The 12,059-nt window shown below is 41.3% G+C and overlaps 1 protein-coding gene across 3 annotated transcripts in view; it reads left to right on the forward strand.

Moving 5' to 3' along the window:
- The window catches only part of ADCY1 (adenylate cyclase 1), a 149,752-nt gene that overhangs the window by 55,096 nt on the left and 82,597 nt on the right, over positions 1 to 12,059 (forward strand). For all 3 annotated transcript variants that reach the window (XR_013927333.1, XM_080382090.1, XM_080382091.1), the window contains exon 3: positions 4,298 to 4,416. Coding sequence is in view for 2 of the 3 variants with exons in the window: in XM_080382090.1 (XP_080238216.1) it covers positions 4,298 to 4,416 (119 nt within the window). In the remaining variant the exon portion in view is untranslated. The remainder of the gene's footprint in view (positions 1 to 4,297; positions 4,417 to 12,059) is intronic.

A 12,059-nucleotide genomic window follows, 5' to 3' on the forward strand; every position in this document is an offset into this window, starting at 1 on the left:
AGGTCTTCATCTGTCATTTTCTTAGTTAGATTTATGCAGGAAATGCAAAATCATTGACAGACAATTCAAATCTCTGAAAAGAATCTTTTTTTTTAAGAAAGTGATTTCACTTTAGACGTCCATGTTAATGCTGAGTGAAGATTTACAACAGGAGGAGAACAGAGCACAAATTCCTAAATTAGCTTAAGTTCGTCATAGGGCCAGGATTTAATCTTCTGGGTAGAAAACAGCTATAATAAACCTAAACAGCATCGTGGATCAGTGAGAAAGGTGAAAATGTGGAAACACTGTTCTCTGTACTAGGCTCTGTCTTTTGGAATATGCCACATGTTGAGGCTACCTCTGTACAACATCATTTGTCACCAACAAGAAGGTCTGCAGTACTGGTGCTGTTGTATTCTAGTCAAAGTTGTTTCTAATTGATTAGTACTCCCTGCCTCACTCTTTCTATTTTTTTTCTGTCACCACCCATCCCTGTCAGAAGCAACAACCACTCAGGCATGAATGTCACCACAAATGTGACCAGCCTTGCTTTAGTGCTGTCACTTGTTCCACTCAAAGCACTATGCAGCCATGCACATCTAGTTTTCCTTTTAGTCTGCTTTTCAGATTATTTTGACACACAGGTTAGCCATACAGGAGCAAACAAAAAACATCAGACAATGATGGTAGGACTCGCTGAGCAGGGATCCAGGCGGAGCAGGGATCCCCAAATTTTCCAAGGCCGTGTTTGGTGCATGTGAATTCCCTCTCACAGCTCCAACCCTCTGAGTCCTTGAGCATTCCTTAGGCTGACCGCAATACTGATCTGCTTGACAGATGAGATTTTGCCCAAAATAAAAAAAACTTCTTATATATATTTTTTTCTAGAGAGGTAGGCGCTGTCTTTCATTTCTTTTCAGTGCTTCGATACTTTCCATTGCAGGGTGGTTCCTTATATTTTCCAGTCTCTCTTCAAGTGACAATTCTTTACAGCCATGATGATGCTTTCCTTCTTGGCCTGAAAGGTGAGCAGTGGCTGTCCTCTGAGGAAGCCATAATTGAGTCTTTCCTTGCTTGTTAGGTCTGAGGCTGCTCACCCTCTTTGTAGAGACTCTACAATTCTTCCTCAGTAATCCATTTTATTTTATTTTTTTAATTTAATTTTATTTTATTTTAATCTCTAATAAAAAAAAAAGCAAGCCACCACAATTTGATACAGGATTTTCATAAGCTCCCTTCAGGTCTTGTAATAGTCGAGCTAACATGTATAGGAATCACTGTTTTTGTCACCTCCCTTAACAGACCTCAGACCTGCAGGTTTCAGCGCTGTCAGGCACCGCATCCTGCAGCTCTCCCATGCTACCGGCCCAGTAATGATTGTTATTACTTCCCTGTCTTCGGTGCTATTTACCATGCATTGCAGAATGCTCTGTGAGGTTTTTATTCACACGTCGTATTGCAATTGTGTTTTCAGGCCATAGAAGAACTATTAAGCTAACACTGGTCTCTGGAAGAGCCTTTCAGTGTAATTTTTGTTCAGTTGTTTCTCTGTTTCAGTCTGACTTTCTAGGAAAGAGAAACTGCAACCCCATTCTTTCTCCATAACAGCTTTGGAATTTACTTATCCAGGTCAGCAAAATGGCAACAATCTCGTTTAATATACTCACGTAAAGAGAAGCTACAGTGACCATTTAGTCCTTGTCAGACATCGTAACATTGGCATCCAGGATTATACTCATGAAATTCCAGCATCCTTTGGAGTTTATATTGTCTTAACCACTAGAGAATTTAGCCATCAGTCCAAACTTCTCTCTTGTGTGGATTCTTTATTGTCTGATAGGTGGTCAGGTCGTTTTACAACCTCAGTATATTTCAGTTAAAACAGTAAATCAACTGCAAGACACGAGTAGTAGGCAACAGAGCTTTGTAACATCCAGTGCTGACAAAACTATGTGTTTTGGATTTTAACACAATTTAGGTTACCCAAACTACAATTCTGCTGCAAAGATACAAGCATAATAACTTCAGTTACCATAAAAATTATAGTAATTAACCATTTTCTATCAATATGTGAGGCTGTTTGGTTAATCTCTAATTGATATTGCATAAACTTTTAACAGGCATTTAATTCCATCATATTCTTTTCAATATTCATAGTATACATATAAGAACAATAGAAAATAGTTGATATTGCTTAGCCTCAAGTCCATATGAACTGCCACAAACATGAAGGAGCTATACTCTAAAGTAAGCACTAGGGCAGCTCTGCAAAATTGAGCTTATTCCTTGGTGTTATATTCAAATATTCAATGTGTTTCATTCCAGAAGATACTGCAAAATCAGAAATCCTTTGAGTATTGTGTGGTGGTGTTGGCTGGTGAATATTTGCATGCAAGCAGCACAAAGCACTTGTCTGTGCAGATACCCTCTTCTCAGTGTTAATTGTTGCTCCTGATTTATTTAATGTCATTTAAATAAAAGGAAGATGTGGTTTGGCCAGGATCAGCACTTCTGTGATGTCTCGCAGCTCCATTATGGTGGCTCTCGATCATCAGATAGCAGTATCACAGAATAGTTGGGGTAGAAGGGGAACTCTGGAGGTCATCTGGTCCAGCCACCCTGGTTTCCAGGATGAGATACTCCATCTACTTTTCCAGTACTCCAGGTGAAACTGACTGGCCAGTAGTTCCCTGGCTCCTCCTTCTTGCCTTTCTTGAGACAGGAATGACATTTTCTTTCTTCCAGTCTCCAGGCACTTCTCCCAGTCACCACATTTGAGCAAAGATTATAGAGATTGACCTTGCAATGACATCTGTCAGCTCCCTCAGTGCTTGTGGGCACGTGTAGAGGAATTATAGAGGAATGAAGCTGGGTTAATTGACATTGATAATATACAGCTGTGGGCTCGCTTCAGGGGCGGTGGGTTGGCTGATGTGGATGAGGTGCAGCTGTGGCTGGTTCCTGCTAAGTAGTGAAATAGCTCTAAGGGGTATGGAAGAGGGTCCCTGGATGAAGAGAGACCTGGAAGAAGCAGAGGGAGTAGAGAGAGTGCCCTGGATGGAGGAGGGACAAGGAGAAGGATGTAGCAGAGGCAAGAAGCAGGGTGGACTGGCCTGAAGAGGATGAAGATACAGCACGGATATTAGATGAACTGTTGAAACCTTGTGGGGGGTTGGTGTCTGTGCTGGGGCAAGGTGTGGGAACTACTTATTGAAGTTAACCTGGAATGGGATGATAAAAGCCTTGTTGCAGCTTGTTAGTTTTGGTAGTGCTGTGACAGGTGCGTCCTATCAGGGCACATGGACTTATATATGTCCGGGTTGCTTTAGTATTCCCTGACCTGATCTTCTACTACCAAGAGTATCTCTTCCTTGCTCCAGCCTTGCCCTGAGTTCTCTGGAACATGGGATTCCTGAATCAGATCAGATGTGGTTATGTGAATTCATTCAGGTGGTTGCCATAGCTGAAGCTAGCAGGTCTGATGGTTAAACTTGGAACTGCAGTTTTAAATGGTGAGTGTTTTCTGTGTGAAAACACAACCTGAGTAGGTATCTAAGGACAACTTACGACACCTAAGAACACCTGCTCAGGTGTTATGTGTTAATGGGCCAGAATATGTGGAAAAACTACATAGGCCTTTATAGTCAGTACTGACAAGATCCAAAATGTTAGAGGTCCTCTTTACTTACACCTGTCAGTGACCCATGCCAAAAATCTCTGTGGATATAGCAGGAAAGATGTTTATCCAGGGGTTTGTACTGATGTGTTCCATTCCTGAGATGGCTGGAACAGATGGTGCCACGCTGGGTAAGATACCATTAAAATGGTACTTTTATTATTGTTCTGCTGATTCAGACAGTGGATAAATCTATCATCCGCTCTCACTGCTTAATAACTAGCTGTCATAGTTCTTCTAATGTAGCACTTTAATTAGATTCAGAAAAAGGACACACAAAAGGATAACAAACGGTCCTGGGAAGTCTTTCCCAGACAAATAAATGCTACTAACAATAAAGTTATTATTTTTAGCATTGTGATGTTAGTGAACATTATGGACAGTTGTCTGCTCTTGAAGCTGACTCTTCGCTGTCTGTAGAGTTTCTTGAGTTTTGGGGGGTTTTTTTGTGCAGAAGACTTACAGACACCCACACAGTCTGCAGGACTTTGAGAGAAATGGTTCATATTGTTTATGCAGCGGAAATTCTCAGGAAGCAGACTAGGTTAGGAAAAGAGTGTTCAGTCTGCTCGTTTAAAACTTTTGAATAATTGTCACACACTGTACCACAAAACTGATGTTGTTTATGTTTTCTTTTAGGAACGTCTCTTGATGAGTCTTTTGCCTAGGAATGTTGCAATGGAAATGAAGGAAGATTTTCTGAAACCTCCTGAAAGGATTTTCCACAAGATTTACATTCAAAGGCATGACAATGTCAGGTAGGATTGATGTAGCCTGTGAAATTATTTAAAGCAGGGAATATTTAGTACAAATACAGTGACATGAAGTTGCAGCCAGGTCTTGGGGGGGGGGGGGGGGGGAGAAAGAAAAAGACAGTACAGTGAAGTTTCTTCATTTATGCCAAGGGGAGAATGAGCACACTAGGAAGACTTAATAGTCTCTGAGAAGATAATGGTGAATCAACAAATGGCTTAGAATAGTAGTGCTGGGAGGCAGACAGCTTTTTTTCAAATGAGTAGTCATTCTTTTTTTACTGTATTATATTTTGGGTAAGCAGGAGTACTTACTTGTGTGGTAACTTTTACACATTTATATTTTCCTGATAGTAAGATGAGTTACTTTTAATGCAATAGACTTTCTGGGTAAAAGCATGGAAATACAGAAAGAAAGAGCAATGTAAACTTAAAAAAAAAAAATTCCATCATATGAGCATTCTTCCTCAGAGGCTGACTGATGCTGAATGCTACTGCTTGCTCTCTTTCAGTGAAAGACTGTTGTGCAAGTACCCTCATTTACCCTGGTGGTTGCTAAAGTGCATTTTCGTTTGCTATTGTTCTCTGCTCCCCCTAAAAATAAATTCCTTAAAGGCCTTGTCTGAATGGTGGTGTTTTATCATACTGCCTCTAGCTACTTTTTTCTCCAAAGTGCCTTACTTCCACACCAGAAACAGTTTTAAAGAAGTTTACTTGGTGCCACCCTTGCCCTAAGCAAGGTGCAGACTTAGTAAGCGGTGCCGCCGAGCTGCCTTGATTTGCACTGTGTACTTGCGTAAATACCCAGCAAGCTGTTGCCAACAGGTCCTGGTAGACTGCAGTTTTACCCCAGGGTCTTTGTGACTGCAGATCTGAAGGATGCAGGGAAGCTCCAGTGGAGGACAGCACTACAGCATCCCTCCAGGAAGTGCTGCTGGTGCTTGGTGCCAATACTAATATGTGTGCTTTACCTTTTTAAGGGGACTAAAACAAGTGTGTGTGTGTGTTTGGTTTTTTTTTTCCCTTTTGAGTAGTGGTAATTCAGTGCGATACCAGTCAGACCTAAGAGACCATTCCCATATTCTCATGACTTGTGCTCTTCACACCAAATGTTCTGAAAACCACTATTAAAACAAACAGATAAAAAGCCTCTCTACAGTTCTAAATTCCTGGAGTTCTTAATGCCAACGCTATACAATGGAAAATAGAAAATGAGCTGCACTTTTACCTTTCCTAATGCAATGTTTTCTTTTTCTCCCAGCAAATATCTGGAAGAGGAGGTAGGCATGCAGTTAGTAAACTGCATGATTTGTCCACTCCTCACCTATTAAAAAACTGAACAATAAAAAACCCCACCAAACAACACATAAAACCCCCTCAGCAGCAACAAAGCCATCTGTTTCAGTCTTATAGATAGCTGCATGGAGAAAAAAAAAAAAAACCAAAACACCAAAGAGTCTTTAAGCACTAGATTTTGCATGTGAAAAATAAGACATACAGCTACCTTCTTCACCTTCTCCCAGAAAAACAGGGGAATACATTACAGTGGGTGTGTGTATATATATATATACACACGCCCATGTAAGAAATGATGGACTGGGAAAATATACTGGCATACTTCAGATACACCATGTCAACAGTCCTAGTTTATCCATTAGTTGTATAAATATTTTCCAAACTCTCAAATAGTTGTTGAATGACTGCCTGCAGTTGCTGGCACCTCTGTAAGGGAATGGAAACACATCTCTTCATGCTGAGGGCAGAGCCCTCAGTTTTGTGTCAAGCTTTGATGAGATCTGTAGTAAAGAGAGGAAATTATTTTGCTCACAGATAACTCTCTTCAGTTAGAAATCACTCCAGACCTCCACATTAGTACCCAGGATTTTATTTTTCTTTCTGTAGCACAAAGCATTGAACTCCTTCAGCATCAATTGAAGATTTCTGTGTGGAGAGGGGATCAGTTTAAAACTTACTTTGTATTTCCATTGGAGACTGTTCTAAGGGCATCAATGAATACTACCCATAAAAGAGCACTGAATAGGTAGCTTACAGTGCCATCAAAGGAACTTGCAAGGGCCTGGGAACTGTTGTGGTTTGTGGGAAAAAACCCTTTTCTCTTCCAAAATGCTCACATAGAGCGAACAAAAAATGCCTGCTAAGAAGGACATGTACCAGCTTGTAAAAGAGAAAGAACCCTAGGCCCTTACTTTTGGCAGTAAGATAATGGTACAAGAAATGGTTGTTGTCCATTCCAACCCTCTGCTTGTATTTATGCCTGTGCAAAAAGGAATAAGAAATCTTCCCCAGGCAGGTTCTGATATCTTCTGTGTACTCTGTGTAAAGGGTGGTAATTAAGGCAGAATATATTTATCTATGAAACCTCCCCAAAGAAGAGGTCGAAAGGAATTGTCGTAAGTTGATGAAAATCAGGCCTTTCCTAACATATTCTTCGCTCTACAGATAACGCTGCTGCTTTTCCCACGTTTTGTGTGGCACATCTGAATATTACCCAGTGATCTTGAAGAGGGTATGACTTTCTATTTTTTGTCAAAGAGGAAGAAATGAGGCTTTTTGTACATCTGCTACCTTGTAAAGTTTTTGAACAGAATTGCTGTACAGTAGGAAATGAGTTACATGTGTTCTAAATGGAAACAAACAACTTAATGCAAATGCAATATGCAAAAGGCATGCAAATATATGTCTAATGTTATTACAGCACGAGCCCAGTAAGGATACTAAATTCAAGCATTGGGAAGGTAAAATAATCACAAGCCTCATGAGAAGGAAGGAGTCCATATACAGTTCAGGAGCCATTTCAACACAGTATGGGTGTTATCTTACTGGGATGACCCCAGCCAAGGTCACCATGAAGGATGTGAGGACCAGATGGCAACTTACATGTGAAAACTCTGCAACAGAGCATATTTTCTGTGATGCTTGGGCATCTTGTTCGTAACACACAAGAAACAGCTTTTTCCTAAGGTGGGATTAAGTAATGTATGATTCATATTTCCTTCTTTATCCCTTGTCTGGCCCTACAGGGCTGAGGAATTTACAGTATGTGCTAGGTGGCTACTGTAAAAACATACTAGTCCTGGCTGAATCTCTCCATGCAGCTGTAATTCAATTAAGTAACTTCAAGTCATATTTCAGTTCAAATATATGCCCTGCATGGAACTTTCGACCCATATTGTTGTTTGTCTCTTCTGGAACGGACTTTCCACACTCCATTAGATATTAATGAAACTGTTTCAGCACATGTATGGGTAGGATATGGCTGGCTTGGTATGTTAACAGACAAATTCCCACTCTGCTCCATAACTCAAAGAACATTCACGAGATAAACAGAAAGTGAACATTGAACTGCTACTAATTTCCTGAGCCTCTGGTACAGCAATTTCATTTAGCCTAATTTTTACAACTGTGAAATAGAACTAGCTGCTTTGTGAGAAGAGAGATTAATTTCAGGCAACACACTGCCTGATTCAACACTACCAATAAAAAGATCATTGCGGTGTTTAGAGGTTGTTGTGACCCAGTCTGAGGCCAGATCAGTCTGCAGCTATTTATATGCAAATATTTCTGGTGTCTCCTGTCTTCTAGAAAGCATCAGAACTCAAAAAAAAAAATGAGTTTAACTTACCCATTCCAGTGTTTCAAAAAGCTGTGTTCATGGCGCCTGTGAGCAGCATTTCATATGGTCTTTCTGAGCTCATAAGACTTCACGGTGAACTAGTTTTCATTAATGATTATTTTGTAAAAACATGCATACCCCTTTGATTTTAGTTTTAACAGCCTGTGTGAATTTTTTGAGAAAGCTTTTTTTCTTAATTGTTGCAGTGAGTTATAGATAAAGTTATTAATAATTTTCCCTTATGATTGATCTTTAAGGAAAAAACCCAAACCGTACAGGTTCCTTTCTGAGGCCGCATGTGCCATTAAGATATTCTTCTTATTATAAGTTGTGGTCTAATTGACCAAATGAGCCAAGTGTAAATAAAAAACGGGGCACACAGCCCCTCCTTAATTTGCTGAGTATTTGTTTATACAAGTGGCTCCACTGAAAGCAGCGGGACTATTGCAGTGCACAAAGTACATGAACGAGCGCTGTTAAAAGTGAATGTTTGCCACCTACAAGCTCTTAAATCTCTTGTGTAACTTGGCAGGATTTCTCCTTCTGAACGCCCCATAGAGTGGCATAGAAAAGGGCTGCTCCTTGCAGTTGGGGAGCGGATTCAGTCTCTGAAGCCAAGGCTGTTTTCCGTGCTGGGATTTAGCGGGTGCAGCGGCTTCCTGCAGTGCTGCAGGAGGGCTGCAGCCACCAGGCAGGCGCTGGCTATGCCTGCCCGCAGGGATCACAGCGGGGAAAGCAGGAATACGGGGGGGGATCACTCAGGGCTTGTCAACACAGGAATGCTCCAGATCGTCAAGGAGTATGAGATAATGATGTGCGTAGCTTGTATACCTGTGCTGAACCAGCTCAACTGCTTGTTTGTGACAGAGATGAGAGAAAGTGCTGTTTGTAATGCTTTATTTCCTGAAGTTGCTCACTGCAGTGTTGCTTTGCTTTTATTCAGAATTTGTATACCAGAAGCAGTTGGAAATACCTGTTTGCATATCAAATCAAATGCTCAGGTAACTTTAAAAAAAGTTCATATGAAAGCTCCATTAAAAATTAAAATCATGGAATCACAGAATGGTTTGGGTTGGAAGGAAACTTTAAAGATCCCCTAGTGCAACCCCTTTGCTATGGGCAGGGACACCTCCCACTAGCCCAGGTTGCTCCAAGGCCCATCCAGCCTGGCCTTGGGCACTGCCAGGGATGGGGCAGCCACAGATGCTCTGGGCAGCCTGTGCCAGCGCTTCACCACCTTAATCATAAAGAATCTCTTCCTTTTATCTCATCTAAATCTACCCTCTTTCAGCTTAAAACCTTTGTCCCTTGTCCTATTGCTACAGACCCTGGTGTAGTCTCTTGCTGACTTTCTTATGAGCCCCCTTTATATATTGAAAGGTACAATAAGGTCTCCCTGGAGCCTTCTTCATGCTGAACAACCCCAACTCTCTCAGCCTGTCTTCACAGGAGAGGTGCTCCAGCCCTCTGAGCATTCTCGTGACCCTCATCTGGACCCACTCTGACAGGTCCATGCTATTCTTGTGCTGGAGGTCCCAGAGCTGGATGCAGTGCTCCAGGTGGGATCTCATGAAAGTGTAATAGAGAGGGAGAATCACCTCAACCTTAACCTGCTGACCGTGCTTCCTTTTGTGCATCCTGGGATACAATTATCTTTCAGGGCTGCAAGAGCACAGTGCCAACTCATGTCTGGTATCCCATCCACCAGTACCCCCAAGTCCTCCTCTGCAGGGCTGCTCTCCATCCATGCCTCCCTCAGTCTGTATCTGTGTTTGGGATTGCCCCAGTCCAGGGGCAGGACGTTGCACTTGGCCTTGTTGAACTTCATGAGGTTTGCATGAATGCAGTCCACAAGCATGTCTGGGTCCTTCTGGATGGCATCCCCTCCCTCTAGTGAATCAACTGCACCACTCAGCTTGGTGTCATCTTCAGACTTGCTGAGGGTGCAGTCAATCCCTCTGTCTATGTTATTAATAAATTAGGAGAGAAACCAATAGGCAAAAGAAAAACACTGCCCTTCAGCACTTACAAGTCTGTATTTACACATTAAGATACAAGTATCTATCAGACATGCTTTGTTGCAGTAGTCTGTGGGGCGTACAGTTCTTATTTATGTGGATTTTAGAGTGTAGCTGTGTTGTCTGTGTGTGGAGTGTCTAGCAGGAGCTGTTCATCCGTAACTGTAGGTGCAATTACTGTATACTAATAGGAGGAGCTGTTTTCTCAATTTTTGGGGGAAAAGTTATCTTTTGAGAAAGCTAGATGTGTTTCACTAAGAAAGAAATAGTCCAAGATAAGAGGGAAAGATGCAGTGCGCAGAAGTTATAGCAGGACATGTTCTGTAGGAAACAAAACTCCTTTGAAGAAATTAATTTGGAAATTTGGTCTCTTTTGCAGTTGCATATAACTTCTTGAGCTTATGTTTATTTCAAAATGTTTCGGACCTATTTGTTGTGAGATCATTTAGTATTATTCGTAACTAAACCAAGCCAGTTATGTATTAAATATTATTAATGAAAAAATCAGATAGCTTTCTATCAAAGTAGTCAAAAATAAGCTAATTTTCCTATCAAATGTAGAAAGGTGACTATGCAAATATTAGAAAGATGAGCCATGTTTTCAGTGAGGAATATTTAAGTCACACTCTAGCAATCAATACATTTAAAAAAACAACAACAAAAAAATTTAAACAAGAATATTATACAAAAACCCAAACAGTTTTAAGTATATTTTAGTAAATGAGGGTAAGACCGGTCAAGAGTTTCAGAAAGTAGCTACAGCAAAGTTGGAGTCAAGGCTGGGTTTTCTCCTCGCTCTGGGCATGCCCTCAGAAGGAAGGCAGCGCTAAGCCCGGTGCAGCCACACGGGTACGCGGTTATTAACCACCAGCAGAAGGTGTTACAGGAACGACGGGGGGGATTGAGTCATGGAAAGTGTAACCATAGCTGTTACCTTGAGAAAGAAAACCAGTGAACAAAAGTGTGTCTTGCACCTCAAATTAAACCATATGAAAGAAAGATTTCAAACTAGTCTCCTGCTGCTGCTGTCTTGTGCTTTAGTAATACTCGGTGTAGGTTCCTCTCCTCTTTTGTGAGCAAGAAAGCAGCGTTAGGAGAGAGCAAACCTCTAACCCAGCACAGCACTGCTCCTGCAACACCGTGGTGTCACACAGACTTTAAAATCAAGAGCAGAGCAGAAGTTTGGTAAAGCTCTACTCAATAATCGATTATTTTTCCCCCTAGGTTTTAATTAGAATATTGATATTGCTGTTGTAACTCATGACGCTAATAACTTGCCTGTCAAAAAGCCAAAGTGATTGAAGTTTTTACCAGATTAGCCAAACTTCATTATCCTGTGAACTTGCTGGTAAACCCCTGGTATGACTGAAAACTACAGGACAAATGCTGAATATCTCAAGGAGCGTAGGATTGAAGAGTTTTTCATGTAGCACACAAGGAAAGAGAATGCTAGGTCCTCGGGGTCCCTTTGCTCAGCTGGGGGCTGGAGGGACAAGAGCATTGCTGAGCCTCTGGGCGACGAGACACCACCAGGCTTAGCACCGTAAGGACCGCGTAGCCTTGCTGGCCACCACATGTACATCACTTTTCACTGAAAACGCACGCATCGTGTACAAGCCATGCTGTTGGACAAACAGGAGTAACCTTTGTCCTTTGTTTTCACTTTCTTTCCACTTTTATTTCTTTTCTTTCTTTAATAGTTGCAGTTGAATTGAGATTGGGGTTTCTTTTTGGTTTTTTTCACCACAGTGCCCCAGTGGCATTGTTAAGATTTCTGTGGAATTAATGCAGGGAGAGTCATATCCCTGAATGGTCATTAAGAGAAATGGTTGTTAACGGGTAACTTCTCACTTCTTGTTTCTGTATATGGTAATATATTTTTTTTCCCAAATAAAATTACTTAGCTATTACTGTAAAATGTCCCTTTGTATACCATACTGTTATGAGGACTCTTTCGTGCATAAGTAAGGTAGCCCTAGTTTACTCTAGCCTAATGT

The sequence above is a fragment of the Falco punctatus genome (genome assembly GCF_963210335.1).
Source record: "Falco punctatus genome assembly, chromosome: 4".
In the NCBI taxonomy this organism is placed as follows: Eukaryota; Metazoa; Chordata; class Aves; order Falconiformes; family Falconidae; genus Falco; species Falco punctatus.